The following is a 22757-nucleotide window of genomic DNA, read 5'->3' on the forward strand; positions in this document are numbered from 1 at the left end:
GTTATCTGCCACAAATGTTTTTCATAACAAATATCGATTTTAAATCTCAAAAAATTACATTTCTGAACGCCATTATTCTACTTCAGAAAACAGAAAATGGCGGAATATCATAGCGCGGCGTCGGTCCAATTTATTTAGATTTAGTATTATATTATTAAAGTCGATAGTTTAAGATTTCCCATAGTAGGACTAACAGAATAGTGTAAATAATAAAATGGAGACTAAAGCAATTGACGGCATGTGCCGGTGTTGTGCTTCGTCAGGTATTTTCAAAGACTTGTATACGACGTTCAATTGGATGGGCGAAGACGAGATTTATGCAAATATGCTCCAATATTGTTTTGATATAACAGTAAGTAATATATAGCTATTACGATGTTATCAAAAGTCATATATTTTATATTAAAGTATTGACCAATTTGACATTTCAACAAATTCATAGTCTACACTACACTTCGTCTATTTATTTAAAAATATATTTATCTTAAAATCTCAGTCGAATTTTATCCTCAATGATATTGAAGGGAAAAGATTTTGGCTTGATTTGTGAAAAATGTAATTTAGATTTGTTGTGCTGTTCTATAGCAAATATCCATCCAAACATTCGCGTTAAAAATATATGTAAGATATTAGTAACATGAATTCCCATTTGTTATAAATGAATATGAAAATTCAGAATATTTCCATATCATAAAGTTTCACCAGTATATTTTTTCTATTTATTGCTAGATAAACAGATATTTGGTTGAACTATATGATTATTTTTTCTACAGCTATCGACCGCAGATGATCAGAACAATGGTGGTATATGTGAGGTGTGCATAACACAACTACGGAATGCTGCCAACTTTAAAAAACAAGTACAAAATACCGAGATACAGTTCAAGAGGTTGCTAGAAGAAAAGGATTTTAATAGTGAGTTGTTGTTTTAACAGTAGTGGTTTTAGTTACATTTGGAGGCTAGTGTCCATAAGTCCACTATTAGGAAGCATTCTAATTGAATAATCTACAATAGTTTGGACATTTCAATTAGGGTGCAAAACAAAATACAACACAGCTCAAAAAAAAAAAGAAAAATATAAAAAAAGACGGTTAGTGGGTTACCGTTAGTTTCTTTTTTTTAATATCCTTTTTTTAAAAACATAAACAAACCAGCGCTTGACCACGACTCCACCTACGCTAAGTGACGACGCGGCCGAAGGATAGAGCGCGCAAGCTCAGTATGTCTCCTTTGTTAGCACTCACTGTAATCTAATTAGTTATTTGTAGGAAGAGTTATTTCGCCTGTTGCAATGAACGAGGCAATTTCTCCTGAAAAGGAACATCGCGGATTTCTGCGAATTCAATCTAATGTTTTTACAGTAAAAAAAACAGTGATTCCTACACATATTGGTGAAGAAATTCAGAGATATGTGTAGAATCCTGTACTGGGCCAGCGTTTTTGGCCTAGTCATCTCTTTATGTTACCTCCAAGCTACTCAGTAGGGATGTTTACTGAACTGATAATGAATTTGTTATTTAAATCTGTTGCAGCTAAAGCGGTGAAAATAGAAATATCAGAAATGACGGATTTAATAGATGATGTAATCAATACAGATAATGAAATGTCCGATTCTGATGGAGGTTGGTAATTTATATTTTTTTATTTATTTCTATATTATAAGGTTACAAACAAGAAAGTGGCCACATTAATACGACAAACTGGCAAATCGACTGCTTCCCATGACATATTAATAGTGGATGCGTTGCCTACCTTTGATCCACAGAGGAGACGCACAATAATAGCATGTTACCTCTTCCTATACATCTTCACCATCAAATCCACATACCCTGCCCATTCTTTTCTTATAAGAAAAGGGGTGGGAAGGAAAAGCGACTAAAGGTGAGCGTCTGGCACCACACTCATCAGCCTGTATAAATTTTTTCCCGCTTCACGCCTGTTTTCTGCGTGGTTGTGGTATTGCTGGCGAGTCGACCCATTCGTGCGATGTTAAAGCGGGCTCTAGCACTGTTTTTTTATTATTTATCAAGTTAAACCAATGGGACAAAATTATGATATACACATTTTTACTTGATACAATAAGTAATGTGCAGATAATTTGTCCTAATTATATGTTTATACAACATACTTAGACAACAACAACAGTAACAACAGTACAGATATGTTTTTTTTTTTTAATTTTTTTTGAATGCAAATTGTAAAATTTTAAATAAAACCAAGTAATTTAAATGTTGATCATTTGTTGAAATAGATACATGTAAAAATGTTAACAGTTGGTTCTTTTCTATATCTTTACATACATATAGCAAAATTGTAGTGTCTGTCTGTAATATCAAAAGAAAAATTCCAGATTTCGTTAAGATGTATTGGCCTTGCTGATAACGAAAATGACATTTAAAATTATCTTGTCTGTCTATCCGCAAGCCGCGTTTGTTCCGGGTAATCTCCGATAGCTAGGCCGATTTCGATTCGACTTTCACTGAAGAATAGCTAAAAGACGGGCATATTATAGGCTATTTTTTATCTTAGTTTTGCCAGGCAACAGCTACTTAGTAATAAAAAAATGACATTTTTCTATTTAATCGACATGTGAACATCTCCCCTGCCTTATCCTACTCCTGTAGGGTAGGCGCACCGGGTTTTCGTCCTCCAAATAACTATCATCCATCATCTTAGTCATCACTTCCTTCTTGATCATGTCTCATTTCACACAATCCATCTCTTTCTAGGTCTACCTCTACCAATGTACCACATTTATAACATTGATTCATCAATTGTCATGTTGAATGTTTTTTAAAATTTATTTAACTTAACTGTACCATTTGTGTATTTCAGAGTTTACGTTAAACATAAAACAAGAAAGTCCAGAACCTAAAGCAAAGAAGAGAACGAAAGCGACAAGTTCTCGAGCAACAGATGATGATATCGGAGAGACATCAACTAAACGTAAGTGAATAGCTTAATTCATAGGTGATTGTGGTCATGTTCCTATGCAAAATACATAGATTTTATAGCTATACTATCTTATCTTACTTCTTACTAATTTTATAAATGCGAAAGTTTAGATGGATGGATGGATGTTTGTTAGCATTTGTAGCTTAAACCGCTGAATGGATTTCGATAAAATTTGGTGTAGATGTAGAGGATAGCCTGGAAGAACATATAGGCTACTCACTTTTGTTTTTTTTTTTTAATTTCACACGGACGGGCTAGCGGGCGAAAGACAGTAATGTTATAAAGATGAAATTTAACATTTCTGGATTATTGTATGTACCGAAATATTTCAAAAATTGCACATTTCTTTTAGCATGAAAAGCTGTTATCGCTGAGTAACATAGGCTACGTTTTTCAAAATTTTTAATTTTATCAACATGAACGAAATCGCGAGGAACAGCCTAGTACTTAATATAATAAAACGTAAACACTTTATGTACGATGTCAGCAATCACAGTATATTTTTGAATAATTCTTTTTTTAATAAAAAAGCCCTATACTTACGACATGTTTCCGGCTATGTATTTTCTTGCTATATACTTAGGGCAGTAAATAATTTGGAAAAAACCGTCATGTAGGAAAGTGACAAAAACTAAGTCAATAGAAGTGAACAAGCATGGTTGCCATGGCAGCGGTAATTGTTAGCCCTGGCAATGGAAAAGACCTTTGTTTTTCAAACATTAGAATTTTTGACTGACTTCCCAAAAGAAGGAGGTACTCTATTAGTTTGTATATTTTTTTTTTACAATTGCATTTGAATGGGATGTAAACAATAAAATAATATAATAACTCGTGGACAAAGCCATATAATAAAAAGTTAAAAAGTATACTAGATGTTACATGACTTTGTCCATGGAATAAAAACTATATTTTAACATCTTCAATTTCTTACAATACTTGAACATTATTTTGAGGTAAAATAGGACATAGGCTACCTATTCTAGGCTATAATCTAGCTCTGTGATAAATTTTACCCCAATCCATTAATAAATAACAAACATCCATCCATTCAAATATTTACTGTCAATATAGTGGTATATTACAAATGTTTTGTTTTGGCCTAATGTTGTTAATAATATTTTTTTAAGCATATTCTAATATTGAGTATAGTTTTTGATGTTATTTTGTGTTTTTTGATATATATTTTTAGTAATATTTCGCCTGGGAACATGATCTCTTAATCACCTTGGAAGATATAAGGAAACGCTACATTAAGTTATTAATAATTTTCATACTATTAATAATATCTATATCTTAGGGGGGGAGGCAATGATCCCGCCAAATATGGTCCATCTTTTTTTAAAATGTGTTAGTTTTGTAATAATTCAGTTTTTCTTATGAAAGTTTGTTAAAAATGTGGTCTTTCCTAATGTTTTTCGTGTAATTTATGTTTTTAAAGATTTGTATAGACATGTTGCAAAATCATATAGGATAGAGAAATGCAAAATAAAGAAATCTAGGATATTTCATTCTAGAAATATTATTTTGCAACACTGTCTTTTTTGTTTCTTATAAATTATGAAAATTGATTCTTTCCTCTCTATTAGAACATTTTATAAAAATATTTCTTTAACAATGAACTTGATGAAACTTGAACCAAAATCATGCGTATTCCAAATAACACTTTTACGTAATCTTTTTATCGAATAATTATTTGCATCTCCAAGGGTGTTCGGGAGGGGCAGCTGACACCCCCTAGATAATTGAAAAAGGACTACTTTGTCCAAAACCAACTTAATGGTATCTCCCCCCTAGGGGCCTAGACCTATTCTAGAATATCTACTAATTGCACACAATACAAGAAATATACCAGATTCCTACTAAAATATACTAGTGAAAAATGTAATGCAAAGGGGCCAAATGTATACCCTTGTGGTACACCATTCAAGAATTACGGTTTTTAGTAGTTTTCTATTTAAAATGCAACAAAAGCGTACAATTTATGTTCTGGGTGATTTGAAGTGAAGTATTTATGAAGAATTTAGAATGGATTTAATGGATTTTGGGTACATTTTATATAGGTAAGTAGTTTATAATCATGGTCCATTTTATCAAACGCTATAATTAAATCGATGGCATATCTTTATTTTGTTACGTTTATAAGCAATTTTTCTTATTTTATTTTGAATCTATTGTCGTTAGTAGCTTTAAAACGTGATTTAATTCACTTTGAATACAAAGTACAGTTGAGGAAACTATCGGTGTTCCTCTTCAAACAACTTTGAACACCGCGGATCGCCGCGACTGTACCAACGTACGTTTTTTTTCTACAACGCAAGAATTTAGTAAATTTACACCTGAGTGAAGTGCTAATAGTCAAGTGGTTAGGGATAAGGAACTACTCTTACGTTATTGGTTCCAAATATTATTGAGTTTTGTCGTAAAGTTGGTATTTTTAGACAACTTATTTAATTGATACTGTCGCTTTAAACTCAGAGCAACACTTCTCGTCAGGACTCAGGATGCGCGCCAATCTATCCATACTTCTAGTGACATTGACAGCTGTCAGCTAGTGACGTGACGTTTATGCCGATAATCTAGAGTTGCGCCAACTCTACAGCACGGTACTTATTTTGTTCTTAACGGTATATTGAGATTATTTTGTATTTTTCCAAAAATTTTAGTATATAATCTACGAAATGCGTAATAGTTTACGATACTGATTTTTTTTTATTAACTACAGTGGATGAAATATAAAAACCAAGGGCCCTTTCAAATACATTTTTACAGCTTAAACATACGTCAATTCTTTTATACCGAGACTGTAGGCGGAATTTTAACAAATTTTCTTTCACCATTGTAAGCTACGTTTTCACTGAGTAATACGGACTATATTCTTTATTTTTTTTAAATTCAACTCAGATGAAGTCGCAAGCAACAGCTAGTAAATAATGTACTTACCCAATGCAGTTATATTTACGGTGAAACAAACACGCTACGTCACAGTTTACAGTTTAAAACAGGAAGTGTACTCATAATCCATAACTATGGCGATTTCTACGCAAATTAGTGATGTAACTCGCTCTGTCCAATAACGAAGACTGGAGTACAGATAACAATAAGAAGAGGGAGATATTAATGAGGGGAGCCTACCCTAATAATGGGTGATTAGGCCATAATCAACCACTACACTGCAGGTTGACTTCCCAATCTTTGAATTTCTTCGCCGATGTCCATCATGATGTTTTCAAGAAGAGAATAGATGGAGATAATTGAGTTGTGCTCCTTTCTTGTTATAGGCACGGATGGCGAACCTCCAAAACGCAGAAAGAGGACAAAGAAAGCTACAGAAAGCGCAACACCGGAGCGAATCGAACATAGAGTTAACTTAACAGCGATACTACAACATTCCAACGCGAGTCCGTTCCGGGATAAAACGATGAGGGGATTCTCCTGTCTGTACTGCGCTAAGTACTTCCAGCGTATAGAAGATCTACGTATACATACAGCACAACAAACTGAAAAAGACAAAATTAATACAATGATCGACTACAAACTAAGTTACAATCCAATCAAATTAGATATAACAGATCTAAGTTGTACACTTTGTGGTACAAATATGAGAGATCTCAATGAATTAAGGGAACATTTAAGTAATGTGCATAATAAAATTATATATAAAAATATAAAGGATATCATACTCCCTTTCCGTTTGGAGAATGGACAGAATTTCACATGCGTTATATGTTCTGTTGTACATATATCTTTTAAGAATTTATACCATCATATGAGTAGTCATTACAGGAATTATTGCTGTAAGAAATGCGGTGCGGGATATATAACTATAGCTGCGTTAAGGAAACACGGTAAAACACATTATCAAGGCAATTTTCCTTGCGATTATTGTGATAAAACATATACGTCGTTAACGAAGAAACGTAATCACGAGAAAGGTGTTCATACTGGCGGTTGGTTGAGGAACAAATGTCCACATTGTACAGAAATATTCGTCAGCTATTATGATAGAAGTGAACATTTAGTTAAAGTGCATAACGAGACACCGGTAGTTTATCCATGTAATGCATGTAATAGAACGTATAAGAAGAAATTTGAATTAAATCGTCATATAAAACATCATCATTTGCAACAGAAGAATTATTTATGTGACAAATGTAATGCGAAGTTTTTCTCTAAACGTGGCCTAGTTGACCATATGTTGAGGCATACTGGGGCGGAATTGTGCGCTTGTGATGTTTGTGGTAGATCTTTTTCGAGAGCTAGGACTTTGAGAGAGCATATGCGGACGCATGATGACGATAAGAAGTTCCAATGCGAAGTTTGTAAGAAGACTTTTATGCAGAAATGCAGTTTGAAAAGCCATGTCCGTCTACATCAAGACGATCTCGATATATTCAAAGAATTTGACGATGTTAAACATTTAATAGACAATAGAGAATTGACGTTGAAACAGATTGCTGCTGAGAATAAGAAGAAAGAAGAAGCGCAGAAGATTATAGAGCAGTTGTCGTAGTTTTAGAAGTTTAAATGCCACCGGTTGGTTTTTAATTCCGACAATTAACGGATTTAGACTTTTTATTAGACAATGACTCATAGAAGTATCTTTTTTTAATAATTTCTCTTGCATTTGTAATCTGTCGAAAACATCGTTAAATCATAAAGAGGTAATTTGCTTGTGTTGAAAAAGTGAAATTCATGTCGAAGTGGTAGGTTTATTGTATTGAATGGTTTTGGTTAAGAAATCTTGAAAAAAAAGCATTTTGCCTTTAATACAAATGTAATACTGTGATTCCGTTCACTTATAATTAATATTAAAATTGATTAATACAGACGTTGGAAATCGATCTATTTATAGGTGTTATGCAGTGATAAAATTTTAATTACGTCGTCCCAATGACCTCTATAAATGGACAGGCTATTCCGTGTTTGATTACTCCCATTTTGGCGCTGATGGTATAGTTTGTCTAAATAAGATAGATTAGTTTGACAATTCATGTGACAATTTAGTTGGGTTCTTGGGAATCTTTTCGATTTTCGATTTTTATTCTTATGGAAGTTGAAATCTATAGCTTCATAGTTATAATTTGTGAAGTAAAAAAAAAACTTTTCTCAAATTAATAATGAACTGTAGAACCATTACAAATAATGAGAGTAAATATTTTTTATTACAAACAGATGTACGTTATCGAATTGGTTTTCGCTATTATTATTGTCATCGCTAAATTCTCTACACTACAATCAATACTAAAATTGTCCTATAAATTAGTTAATAAGAAAATAATAATTTTAGTCGGGTTCGATAGTTATTTAAACCGAATATCGATAGTTCATAATTGTTCGCTGCGTGTTTCGTCACTACGATACCTGTCTATTAAGTACATTTGCCTTCATACAAATTGAATTCGATACTTCATATGCGTCATTTATCAAACTAATCTATCTTATTTAGACAAACTATAGAAAAATATGTCAAAACATCAAAGGAATGAATACGTATCTCTTCGTATAGTAATAGTAATTTTCAGTCAGCGATAATCGAAATTTACTTAGTCTATGAAGGCTGTCCATATAGATTACAGTATCGGCCATACAGTGTACAAGTGTTTTGATTTTCGTAAAAGATAGCAATAGTTACGAAAAAGCTACTTAAGTCGAGTTTTAAGTTCCGTATTAAAATGAATAAAAATAGTCTACGAAGTTATACTTTTGTAAACTAGATGGCGCTGTGACAAATTGAAAACGCGCTGTTGATATTTTAAAATGAAATGGGTGCTTACCAAGATATAAAAAGAAAGAGATAAATCTTTGGCAGAAGAGGATAACCATAGTTGTCAATATCTTGTCTCTTAAATACTATCTTTATAAACCGAGCACTCAAATGCATAGTGTCACAAAGTTATTTGGCCCGGTGATGCGTTGATATTGTGGTTTTGTCAGTAACAATGTAGAATTTTAACTAATCGGACAAAAATGTATAAAACTAGACATAACTGTGAGAGAACATGACTAGTTTAGTTCCACTTTTGTCTATCAGGTATTTCTAAACCAATACGACTTAGGGTACGTCAAGAAGCGAATTCCTCTGGTGTTGCGAATGTCCATGGGCGTCGTTGGCCACCTTTGTGTTCCCGCCGCGCATTGCCACCTTCTCTTATAAAAAAAATAAGGATGTATGAATTTGACACATACTTGTACCAACAAAGTTATTTGACCCGTTGGGTAAAAGCAAAACTAAATAATGAAACTTCACTAGCGTCCTGTTAACGTCATAACATCCTTGGACTATTTTCTATGTAAGTGCATATTTTTAACTAGATCCAATCACCATATTAGCTCTTCCAAGGATTCAGCTTTGGCGCCAAGGGGGGGGGGGTCACATAGTCGTGGTCAAGTCAAGAGCTTGACAAAATATGTAAATATATTTTGTCAAGCTTTTAACCAACCAGCTCAGAGGGGGGGGGGTTTATGACCCCCATGACCCCTCGTTGAGCTCTTCACCGGGTCAGATATCTTTGTTAGACTAGTCATTGTAAACCCAGTGTCGAAATATTTGCTGATAGAATATAACATTATGTACAAATGGAATCTTATATATTATACATTTTTACCAGTGGATTTTGTTTTTTTTTAGTGTTTTTTATACCTAAGTGTTGCAATCTATGTCGTTGGTTCGCCATCTTTGATCTAAGTTTGAAAGTATTTTGTATTTATGCAAATAAGAATTTATTTGTGATTGTAATTGTAGTTCAGTTTAATAATACGACGGCCTGAAAAACGTTGATTTTTCTTTTATAGGCCGCGCGGAGAGAAAGACCCGAAGGCGGGTGAAGGATGAAGTTAAAACTACCCAACGTGAAAAATATATATCGGAAATGCAAAAACAATGGCATAATTTGACTACTTTGTTAAAATATTCAAACGCAACACCTTTTAAAGATAGGAATGATGCTGGATATATTTGTGCTTATTGTTTCAAAACTTATCCAGACCCAGAAGTGTTAAGAAATCATACGCAATACGAACATGTGAAAGAGAAACCGACGTACAAAGCTGGGTCTGGGATGAGTAGTTTTGTTGCATTTTTGGATGTGGTTAATCTAAAATGTACTCTCTGTGACACAATAATGGATGATTTAAAAACACTCACAGACCATTTAATAACAACTCACGATGTCAAATATTATGGCGGGTTAACCGATTACTTTCAACAATTCAAGTTAACGAATGGAAATCAGATAAAATGCTGCCTTTGTAATGAAGTATACCATAATATGAAATTATTAATGCAACACATGAATGTTCATTACAGGAATTTTATATGTACAATATGTGGTGCTGGTTTCGTAAATAGTTTTAGATTGATAAGACATGAGACGACACATGTTAAGAAGAAATCCAGTTTCCCTTGTAGACAGTGTGGTGAAGTGTTTGCTGCTGAATCTAAGAAGAAAGCTCACGTTAATACCGAACATAAGGGTATAGCTGGTGATAGTGTCTGTCAGATATGTAAAGCACGGTTTAAAAATTATTATCAAAAGACGAGACATATGATGCAAGTTCATAATGTTGAAGGGATTAAATGTGAAGTCTGTGATAAGACATTTAATCTTAAATCTAATTTGATGCTTCATATGAGAAGTGTACATTTAAAAGAACGACCATATGAATGTTCGGAGTGCAATATGGGGTTCTTTATAAAGCGACATATGATGGGACATTATTTAGCAACGCATACAAATGAGAGGAAATTCAAATGTGATGTGTGCGGGAAAGCGTATGCGACACAGAATAGTAAGAGAAAGCATATGAAGAAGAATCATGGAATGTCTAATAATAATGTTACTAACTTGTCTAAATGAATTAACTACTTACTAGTACTTAGTTTTTTTATATTATAAGTAGGCAAACAAGCAAGCGGCAACCTGAATCCACTGAAATGGAAAGCGACCGCTGCACATAAACATCCGCAATTGCAGCGTTGCCTACCCTTCATTGACGGAGGAGACGCACATAAAGAGGACATTTCCTCTTCCTATGCGGTCTCCACCGTCAAAACCAATTTTCCTTCCCATCTTTTCCTCTTAAGAAAAGGGTGGAAAGGGACTAAGTACATTAAATCAGTCTTTTCACTGGCGCTCAGTGGAAATAGCCACTTAATATTTGTATATCGTGATATTTTAGTGTATTATAAATGTGATATTTAATATGGAATTTCATTTAATACCTTTTTAAATTCAAAACAATATTTTTGATCGTAGGAATTTCGTTACGGAAACAGCAAATTTTGATATTAATCGCTAAGATTATTTTAAAATCTATTATAATAATGGTAATTTATATATTCAGCACCTATGTCCCAAAAAGTTTAGACTCCCCAAGTGGTACCTAGACTATAGCCTAAACAAGAAGGCCTACTGCGTGTTAACTTCATATTTTTGAATTTCTTACCAGATTAACTTATTAAAACTTTCGTGAGACATACTATATAATTTATAACACGGCTAAACTCACGTGGGAACTTTTGGTATAGGCGCCGATCAGTTTCAGACTCATCGGGGATCCTTCTTCGGAGTGAGTGGTTACCGGCTTTATTTGCTAGCGCGCCGCGACGGTCACTCACCGAGAAGGACCCCCGACGGGTCTGAAACTGGTCGGTGCACCGAATGTTCCCACGTGAGTTTAGCCGTGTTATAAATTATATTCTTTCCATTTGGAACATTTGTTTTCACGATGTTTTCCTTCAAAGTATAAATATACATATTGAATTATAAAAAAAAAAACATTAGTACATGGGAATCGGTGGCTCAACCGATAAGTCACTGATGTTTGAAAAAATAATAATTTATTGCGATTTAGATAAATAACGTTAAAAAACAATGCAAATTGAATCTAAGAATAACGAAGAGATCAAAGTGAATAATATGTGATTTTCTCTTGTAGGAAGACTACGTACCCTGAGAAAGATCAAATCAGAATCTACCGAAAAAAATATAGATAAAAGCAAGGGTCGTGAGTTAATGAAACACAGAAATAATATCAGAGAGATATTGAAATGTTCGAATGCAACTCCTATACGGTGTCATGTGGGGATCGGGTATGCTTGTGTCTTCTGTGAGAAACAGTATCCAAACCCTAAAGATCTCAAGAAACACACGATTGAGGAACATGCCTCGAAAACCAAACGATTCATGGAAGGGAAACAGATGTTTTCGTATATCGTGAAACTTGATATAACCTCATTACAATGTAACCTTTGTGCTACCAATATAAATACATTAGAAGTACTAATCGACCATTTAATTAATGTACATAAAAGAAAATTTTATACTGATATAAAAAATCATATACTACCCTTCAAATTTGATGATGACGCAATACTCAAATGCGTTTATTGTGTTAGTTTGTTCAACAAATTCAAGGCGTTACTGGAGCATATGAATATACATTATAGAAATTACATCTGCGACGTTTGTGATGTAGGATTTGTGAATAGAAGTATGTTATTGAATCATTCAGAAGCACACAAAAAGGGTACTTTCAAATGTGATTACTGTGATAAAGTCTACGATACGCAACGTAAGAAGAAATCACATGAGAAATCTGTTCACATACATCTGAATATGTTGAACAGATGCGGTTATTGTAAAGAGAAATTCAACACTTACGGTCGGAAGTTGGATCATCTGGTTAAAGTGCATGGGGTTCAGTCGCCTGTATTAAAATGTAAAGCGTGCGATAAGCAATTTGAAACACAGAAATCTCTAACGATTCATGTTAAACGCGACCATTTGTTAGAAAGGAAGCATGAATGCAAGATTTGCGATATGAAATTCTTCGTTACCCATCAATTGCAGCAGCATATGATTAAGCATACTGGGTTAGCGAGTTTTGTATGCGAATTTTGTCATAAAGCATATAAACGAAGGAAGACTTTGAAAGAACATCTTCGTATTCATGCGGATGATAGGCGGTTTAAATGTGAACATTGTGGTCAGGCGTTCGTTCAGAAGTGCAGTTGGCGTGGTCATATGCGAGCGAAACACGGTGAAGCAGTTTAAAACGGTTTCTTATTTTAAAAAGTATTTATATTATTAATTAAAAAGTTTTACAAATAAATTCTATTAATCGGATTATCTCTGCTTTTAATTCCTGCGTTTGTATCATTTTTATATTCGATCTTTTTCAGCAGTACTAATTCAAAATCACTTAGTCTATAATAAAAGTATGTTGGTTTATGTTGAAATATTTTTCACATGTTAGTTATTTACTTGACAAAATTCGTGCTACGAAATGAGTTAACATCCCCAAAAGTAATTACGCCTATTAAAACTTTCTTATAATAAAATATAGCAGAAAAAAGAACGAAAATGGATTGCATAAAGAGTTAATGCTTGAATTCAAAGAAAGAAATGATTATCAAAATTGATTAAAGCCTCCTTTTGTTTATAGGTACACTTCGTACCAAAACCAAACTGAAATATGAGAGACTAAACGCAGAGGATGTTGAGGAACCACATGAAGGTGCTGATGTACCTAAAAAAGGGGTAGAACTGACCAAACATAGAAAGAATGTTCTACAAATTCTAGTCAATTCGAACGCTACGCCAATACGATGTCACGGTGGCGTAGGGTATGCTTGCAGCTTCTGTACCGAGGAATATCCAGACCCTGCTGATCTTAAAAAGCATACAATAACTACACATAAAAACATATCAAAGTTCATGATAGGAAAAGATCTATATCGATTTCTCGTTAAATTGGACATAACAAATTTGATGTGTAAAGTATGTGACGGTACAATCGATAATTTGGAACAATTAATCGACCATCTTCGTAACAAACATAAAAAGTTGATATACACTGATGTTAAACATCAAATACTGCCATTTAAATTTGATAGTGAGACGTTACGTTGCTTTATGTGTTCTAATAGGTTCCACAAATTCAAAACTCTACAAGAACATATGAACGTGCATTACAGGAATTATATTTGTGAAGTTTGCGACGCCGGCTTCGTGACCAGAGGTATCATGATCAAGCATTCAGAATGTCACAAATTTGGCTCGTTTACTTGCGATTATTGCAATAAAGTGTTTAATACGTACCGAAAGAAGAAATCCCACGAGAAATGCGTCCACACTTCAAATCTGCTCAACAAATGCGGATACTGCAATGAGAAGTTTGGTGACTATCGAAAGAAGCAGAAGCATTTAAGTGATGCTCACGGTGTGCCGACACAAGAATTGAAATGCGAAGCTTGTGAGAAATCTTTTGTCAGTCAGAAGCATTTAAGTGTGCATATAAAAAGAGTACATTTAATAGAAAGGAGGCATAAATGTTCGGATTGTGATATGACATTTTTTTCTTTATTCGAAATGAAAAGGCATATGTTGAAGCATACTGGAGTGAGGGATTATGAATGTACAATGTGTCATAAATGGTACGGCAGGAAACGGACCTTACAGGAACATATGCGTATACATGCGGATGATAGACGTTTTAAATGTGAACATTGTGGACAGGCGTTTGTACAAAAGTGTAGTTGGCGGGGACATATGCGAGCGAAGCATGGTGATAAAGTTTGACTGACCTGTAAAACTATGCTTGTATTAAATACTAGCTGTGGCCCGTGACTTTGTCCATGCATTAAGATAAATTTGGAACTGCTAGTTTTAAATTTACAATAAATATTATTAATAAACATTAATTTTATTGTTTCTTTTTCTATCGATTTGAGAGCTTAGTTTTCTTTGACTATTTACTTTCTTATTAAATATATTTTCTTTACGATTTATGTAAACAATCTTAACTGTGTCCGTAGGTCTGTTTTTTTGTATTTATTGAGCCTAGGGTTTACCCCCACCTTACCTACCTATCACTAGGTTTTATACCCAACAGTACAAAATAATACATTTTAGTTGTGGTCGTGTCGTTCTTTCATTTAGAACTGCAGAACTGCAGATATGGTTAACTAACACGTATTTCTCTTTGTAGGTGTGGCAGTAGTGGCCAAAGTAAAGAGAAGTTTACAGAATGAAAATACATTAAAACCTATGGTATTAAAGTTTACAACTAGAATCACTCCTGCTCCGGTTTCTGGTAACCTATTGACAGAGACCGTTAAAAATCAGCATAATCTAGCCGTAATCTTACTTAATTCCAACGCGAATCCAATCAGATGCAAGGATAGTCTGGGATACGGATGTGCGTTTTGTACGAAGCAGTTCCTGCAACCGACAACGTTAAAGAAACATTTCCTCGATGAACACAATAACGATAGATTCATCAAATTCATGTCCAGAAGAGTATTTGAAAACGTCGTCAAATTGGACATAACATATTTATGTTGTGCCCTCTGTGATACGGAATTTTCACAATTAAACGATTTCATAAAACATTTGAAAACTACCCACAAGAAAGAAGTTTACGAAGATGTCAAGAGCGAAATTTTACCCTTCAAGTTCGATGCACCAGAACTGAAATGCGCGATTTGTTCGACTGAATATTCCTCATTCAAGATACTTCAAACCCATATGAATCAGCACTTCGCTAACTATGTTTGTAACATCTGTGCAGGTGGCTTCGTCACTGAACGTTTGCTGCAAAATCATATCAACCGTCACGGGGACGGTGAACACAAGTGTTCACAGTGCGACAAAACTTTCCCAACTCTCAACAAAAAACAGGGACACATCCAAAGAGTACATCTCGGCTTAAATAAAAGGAATAAATGCAATTACTGCGATGAGAGGTTCGTGGATTATTGGCAGAAGGTAAAACATATGGTAAAGATTCATGGAGAGCCGCCGGTAGTTCTTAAATGTCAGGCATGCGAGCGAACATTCAACAACCAAAGGGTACTCTCCAGGCATTACAAGAAGTACCATCTGTTGGAAAGAAGGCATCCCTGTTTAGAATGTGACATGAAATTCTTCCACAGAAGTGATTTGATAAAGCACATGACGAAGCACACAGGCTTAAGACAGTATTCTTGCGATATCTGTAAAAAGTCTTATGGTAGAAAGAATACGCTGCGAGAACATATGAGAATTCATAACGACGATAGACGACACAAATGTGAATACTGTGGTCAAGGTTTTGTACAGAAATGCAATTGGCGAGGTCACATGAAGTCCAAACATGGAATCAATGTTTAGCAAATCGTTGTTAAGATGTAGAATAAAGTTAATTTATACCTCATGTTGAGTTTTGTTTTAGGAAAAAGAATATTTTCAAATGTTATTAGTAATGTTTCGTCTAAATATTACGGGAAACAAAGTAAACGACCGAACTGTCGGTTCCGGCACAGTTTCAGCCAAAAATTTAGTTTTTGCTAAGCAAATACAGCGAAATATTCGGTCCCGCACAAACTGGAGTGTTCTTCAATTTTCGAATCGAAAATAATATTCTCACATTTTTTACTATATAAGAAAATAACTTTGTTCGTGCAATAAATTACAACGACTTTGATTTGTCGTCGTCGAAATTTGTTAAAAGTATACTAATCCAATATATTAATGGTAATCTTAAATGTATCAGAAACAGAGATTAAAGCCAAATGTGCGGTTTCCGTTATGGTTTCGGCTAAAAAACCAATTTATAATGGACATTAATACATATTCTTTCAAAATCCTTTTGATTACATACTTAGTTCACTCACAGCATCTCAGTCAATAGTATGAGTTATGTATACTACAAATATTGAAGAATCTCTTTTAGATAATTTACATACTCTATTTGCGATAGGCCACGCCTTGTAATAAACTACTATCTTCTTTCGTACCACATACCTCTAGTTTGCAGTTCCCTTTGAAAAATATCTATAGTAAATTTTATCGTCATAGTTGTTATCTGTACTCTTATTTTTGCGAGAAATTGCCAAATAGTAATGTAATGTATATCGAACAACACATGAAAATCAAAAATTCAGTTATATTTTACACAATAACTCATTGGTAACAAAGAAGACTTAAAAGAAACTTGTGAAGATTTAGCAAACAACCAATTTAAGAAACCGAAGAAATAAACTCATCAAAGTGTAATGGGTAATAAAAGAAAAAACAATAAGAAAATGATTGACTTTTTTGTTTGTAGGTGTGGCAGGATTGGTCAAAATAGAAAAGAAGACTGAAGATATCGAGGATTCAACAAAACTAGTAAAACCGAAGGTTACAACGAGGGCAAATCGTGCTCCGGTTCGTAGGAACCGTGGACTGACAGATGCTAAGAAAAACAAACATAATCTGACCGTCATCTTGCAAAATTCTAACGCAAATCCAATCAGATTAAAGGACGATAATGGATACGGCTGTATGTTCTGTAGCAAGAAGTTTCCCCAACCGACATCGTTAAAGAAACATTTCTCCGAAGAACACAACAACGACAAACTCGACAAACAAATATGCTATAGTTTCAATGACATAGTCATCAAATTAGACATCACCTACTTACGCTGTTCGCTTTGTCAGTCCGAATTTACGCAACTCAACGATTTTACCCAACATTTAAAGACTACCCACAAAAAAAGTTTATACGTAGGTTTTAAAAATGAAATCCTACCCTTCAGATTTGACACACCGGAATTAAGGTGCGCAATCTGTTCGGCAGAATTTTTCACATTCAAGAATCTCCAAACGCACATGAATAAACATTTCTGTAATTATTCCTGCGAGATATGCGGCGAGGGATTCGTTTCCAAACATTTATTACACGGTCACGTCAAACGTCACGGAGACGGCAAACACAAATGCACACAGTGTGAGAAGACTTTCTCAACCATAAATAAAAGAAAGGAACACATCCAAAGAGTGCATCTCGGTTTAAACAAGAGACATACATGTAACCACTGCGATCAGAGATTCGGGAGTTTCTCGTTGAAAGCCAAACATATGTTGGAGATCCACGGAGTGTCCCCAGCAGTTCTCAAATGCCAAGCATGCGAGCGAACATTCAACAACCAAACGGCACTGACGAGGCACCACAAGAAGGACCATCTCTTAGAAAGGAACCATGCCTGTTCAGAATGCGATATGAAATTCTTCCATAGCTTTGATTTAGTTATGCATATGACAAAGCATACTAAAGTAAGACAGAATACTTGCGATATCTGTCAAAAATCGTATGGCAGGAAGACAACGCTGCGAGAACATATGAGGATTCATGCAAACGATAGACGATTCAAATGTGAATACTGTGGTCAGGGATTTGTACAGAAGTGCAGTTGGCGGAGTCACATGAAGTCCAAACATGGAGAAAGTGTATAGAAATTTACTGTTGTTAAATTGTAGAATAAAATATGTTTAAACCACGTTGAGTTTTATATTTGTCGGAAATATACTAAATGAAGCCTTGATAATGTTAACGTAAGGTTTGAAGTACAGTCAAATCTGTGTAGTACAATTACTAAATTCACAGCAAATGTGCTGTGAATTTAGAAATTGTAAGGTTACGTTTATAAAATATTGCCATGAAGTTAGTTGAATTATTATTGTAAGTTAGAGATCCATGGAGTGTCACCAGCGGTTCACATTATCACAAAAAGGATCATCTATTCTTGTTTCTTTTAATATTACTTTTTTTCGTCGTATTACTCATTGACTCTCAACGACTTTTTTCTATTTTCCCTGTAGATATATTTTTTTTTAATGCCATATAATATGTAAATTTCTTGAAAAAATGATTTAAAGATGAAGTAATTAGTTAGTAACTAACAATCTTTATTTCGCTATTAAGATAAATAAAAGGTAAAAAACGCCCAAAGTGATAAAAGAACAACTGAATATGCACACGAAGTATGAAGAACGGGTAGAAAGTGATTGTTTTTTTTTGTTTATAGGACAGAAACATAAGGAAATGACTAAATCGGAAACAGAAAAGTCTATTACAGCAGACACAAAACCAATAAGAGAATACCAAAAACACCACGAGAATCTTCGATCTATTTTGCAATATTCAAACGCTAGTATGATTCGAGGGAAGGATTCTGATGGGTACAGCTGTACCTTCTGTCCTCAGAAATTTCCTCAACCCAAAGAACTAAAAACACATTTCCTAAATAACCATTATGATATACAGAAAATAAAGTTACCAAAATTCACTGATTGCTTGCTCAAATTAGACATAACAGGTTTGAAATGTTACTTATGCTTTAAAATATTTGATAAATTAAATCTATTTATTGAACATCTATCAAATCATGGTATAACAATATACAAGGATGTTAAAAACGAAATAATACCATTCAAATTTGATTCAGAGATTTTGAAATGTGCTGTTTGTGATGCTACATTTACAACGTTCAAAATTCTACAAGAACACATGAATGTACACTTCAGTAACTATTTCTGTGATATATGTAAATCCGGTTTTATAAACAAGCGTCGTCTTGTCGGACACAAACGTAGCCATCGGACAGGAACATTCAAATGTGGGTATTGCGAGAAAATATTTACATGCGAATCTAAACGACGCGACCACGAACTGAGGATTCATTTAGGTTTTAAACGTAATAAATGTAAAATCTGTGACGAGAAATTTGCTGATTACTGGACGAAAGTAGACCATATGGTGAAGAAACATAACCAACCAAGAGTTATGTTAAAATGCCAAGCTTGTGAAAGATCTTTCGAGAACAAGAGAGCGTTAACCCGACATGTTAAAAAGGACCATTTGTTGGAGAGAAGACATGCTTGTAGCGTTTGTGATATGCGTTTTTATTTAAAGCATCGTTTGAAAGATCATATGCTGGTACATTCTGGTGAGAAAAAGTTTCAGTGCAACGTTTGTTCAAGATGGTTTGCTACTAAAAATTCTGTCAGACAACATTTAAGGTCTCATGTGGTGAGAAAGTATGCTTGTAATATTTGTGGAAGGTCGTTTCTGCAACAGAGCACGTTAAAGAACCATATAAAAATTAAACACGGGAATAAATAACGTTTCTATGCGTTTGTGGTACGTATGTGGTTGCAGAAAACGTGAATATTACATATTTATGGATAGTTTTCAGTTAGGGATTTCTTCAAAAATCGACTTACGCTCCGTAAATTGTTGTACTTTGTACCAATCTAATTATTATTTTTAACTAGCTGTTCCCGTGCGGCTTCATCCGCATGAAATTATGAAAATTTTATCTTATTATTAACATTTGTCAAATTATCAATTGCAAATGTCAAAATGACATGACATGACAATCCTTACCAATTTTGATTTCTTGATGTTGGCAGCAACTTATGATCTTTCCCGCATTAGGGTTTTTAACCAAATATTTACCCCCTGAGTTTAATGTCGTGAAAATATATAGCATGACGTAATGTAGGGCTATTTAATGAAAAAGTATTATTCAAAAATATGGTGTAATTGCTGACATCTTAGGCAACAAAGAAGTGTGTTATTACGCTTTATTATAATAGTATAGATTATACTTCAAATTTAGTTATTTATAATTATTCATAGATATGTTACTAAATAGATAAATTACAAAATTTTAATAATTGAAATCAATGAAATTTCAACAATCATTTTTTTATTACAGATACAAGATCAGAAGATGAAGAAATAACACTAAATAAGAAGAATTTCACAACATTCATTACGATCAAGCCGAAAAACAATCGAAGAAAAACGAAAAGAAAAATTAAAAATACTAAAAAAGCTACTGAATTAGATTTTCATTTTGATAATATAAAATCTGTATTACGTTATTCCAACGCTACACCATTCAAAGGTCGTATAGGATCGAAATACGCCTGCGGGTACTGCACAAATAAATATCTAACATCAGCTGAATTGAAAGAACATACTTTGGTCCTTCATGAGTCGGATAAACCGGATTGTCTACGAATTCTGTCACTTTCGAAATACATAGTTTATCTAGACATAACAGACTTAGAATGTAGACTTTGTAATGTATCTATATTTAATTTAAAAGACCTTTTATATCATTTGAAGTTAGATCATGAAGAAATAATTCATACGGATATAAAAAATCATATAATACCGTTTAGTTTTACGAATAATTTGCAATGTGTGGTGTGTTCGAACAGTTTTGTTGTGTTTGAAGATTTGTTGGAACATATGAGTATGCATTATCAGAATTATTCCTGTGATTTATGTGAGGATACGTGGTTTGTTAATAGAAGTTTATTATTAGATCATAAAAAGACTGTACATTTTATTTAAATATAAATTTTGTATAATGAGTGTATTTTCATTCACCTGGCTGTAACTTTTATGTTTTAATAATGCTATTAAAAAAAAAAACAAAAGTAAGCCTATGTGTTCTAGGCTATCCTCTATATCTATGCCAAATTTCATCGAGATCTGTTCAGTAATTTAGGCTACAAACTCTAACAAATATATATCTAAACGCATTTATAATATTAGTATACTTTCAGGTGGATTCCCGGGGTTTAAAAAGAAAACTCGCATCGAAATATCAATCGAACCTCGGAAGGATTCCTCGAAAATCTCAAGGAATCTAATCTTGTTTAAGAAGAACGAATTGGATCTACATTTAGATAATTTGAAAATAATATTATCCAATTCTAATGCAACTATAATACGTTGTAGAAGCAGTATCGGTTATTTGTGTTGTTTTTGTCAACAGCAATATTCAGATCCAGGTGAATTAAAACAGCACACGTTAAACCACAAAGATATCTTCAAATCAAGCTATATAAAGAATCAAACGATGCCTACTTTCTTAATTAAATTAGACATAACAAATCTTTGTTGTAAAATTTGTAGCAAACGATTGTTCGAACTCGAAGAGTTACTGCACCATTTGAAAGAACATAACATAACCTACAATATGAATATAAAAAGTCACATAGTACCGTTCAGATTTGACAATGATCAATTGAAATGTGTTATTTGCAAGCATATTTTTAATAATTTCAAAGTACTTTTAGAGCACATGAATTTACATTATAGGAATTATATCTGTGAGATTTGTGATTCTGGTTTCGTTAATAAACGTATTTGTCAAATGCACGGTTATAGACATAAATTAGGCAAATTCAATTGCTCTTATTGTGGTAAACAATTTAATAATAAAGTGAAACAGAAAGCCCATGAAAGAGCGGTACATATTTGTTTGAATAAAAGAAGTAAATGTGGTTATTGTGGTGAGAGGTTTTCTGATTATACGAAAAAGCATGAACACGAGGTTAAAAATCACGGCGCCAAGCCTGTTGTTGTGACTTGTTACGCTTGCGAGAAGATATTTGATAATCAACGTTCACTCTCAGTACATATAAAGTCATTTCATTTAATGGAGCGCTAATTTAGCCTTTAGTGGCGTAATAGTTAAAAAAACTGATCTCTCGTGGGTTCTTCCGCCATCTTTAGTAAACGATATTCACCAAGTTTTGGAATGGTTATAATAAAATTTTAATTTAACAAATTGTTTTATTCACTTTGATGCCTCCTTCATGTGGTTATATTGCGACAAGCTTATCTCTTTCTGTTTGTTTTGATATTGGTTCTTTTACAAAATAGATATGTAATAAAAAGTCTACATGAATATAGATATTATGACAGTATGACATTTTCCAATGTCACGAGTTTGAGGGCGCTAGAGAGCTGTCATAATTGTAACACTCACCGGGTCAAATAATTTTGTCGAACTATAAGTATCCGTGAGGGTTATAAATGAAACTAATTTATTACTTTGTACAAATCACAATTTTTATTTAAATATTTACAATGAGGCGGTCATTTGCGGCCGTCGCTTACACATCTAAATAAACGTATAATCCATAGTAAAACCGTTCAAACTATAGGAAACTTGTTTAGTTGCTAAAAT

At 33.6% G+C, this 22757-nt stretch overlaps 1 protein-coding gene across 8 annotated transcripts; it reads left to right on the top strand.

Moving 5' to 3' along the window:
- Positions 1-68: 68 nt before the first annotated feature.
- LOC106100011 (gastrula zinc finger protein XlCGF26.1-like) lies at positions 69-22429 on the top strand. Of its 8 annotated transcripts, XM_013278731.1 has the most exons (6): positions 69-352; positions 774-915; positions 1534-1623; positions 2837-2947; positions 18789-19903; positions 20484-20569. In XM_013278731.1, the coding sequence occupies exons 1-5, from the start codon at positions 215-217 to the stop codon at positions 19883-19885; spliced, it is 1578 nt and encodes a 525-aa protein (XP_013134185.1). In that variant the 5' UTR covers positions 69-214; the 3' UTR covers positions 19886-19903; positions 20484-20569. The 8 variants fall into 8 exon arrangements, with proteins under 8 accessions (XP_013134185.1, XP_013134181.1, XP_013134183.1 ...); XM_013278727.1 differs by lacking the exons at positions 18789-19903; positions 20484-20569 and adding an exon at positions 14948-16153; XM_013278729.1 differs by lacking the exons at positions 18789-19903; positions 20484-20569 and adding an exon at positions 13403-14617.
- Positions 22430-22757: the final 328 nt, after the last annotated feature.

This window comes from Papilio polytes, unplaced genomic scaffold, assembly GCF_000836215.1.
Source record: "Papilio polytes unplaced genomic scaffold, Ppol_1.0 DF824080.1, whole genome shotgun sequence".
NCBI lineage: Eukaryota > Metazoa > Arthropoda > Insecta > Lepidoptera > Papilionidae > Papilio > Papilio polytes.

What these genes read in the sequence shown, in the direction of transcription:
- LOC106100011 (XM_013278725.1), top strand. Translation starts at nt 215, where the DNA reads ATGGAGACTAAAGCAATTGACGGCATGTGCCGGTGTTGTGCTTCGTCA. An exon ending in AATGTCCGATTCTGATGGAG is followed by an intron (nt 1,624 to 2,836) that starts GTTGGTAATTTA and finishes TGTGTATTTCAG; the next exon opens with AGTTTACGTTAAACATAAAA. An exon ending in CGGAGAGACATCAACTAAAC is followed by an intron (nt 2,948 to 6,234) that starts GTAAGTGAATAG and finishes TTCTTGTTATAG; the next exon opens with GCACGGATGGCGAACCTCCA.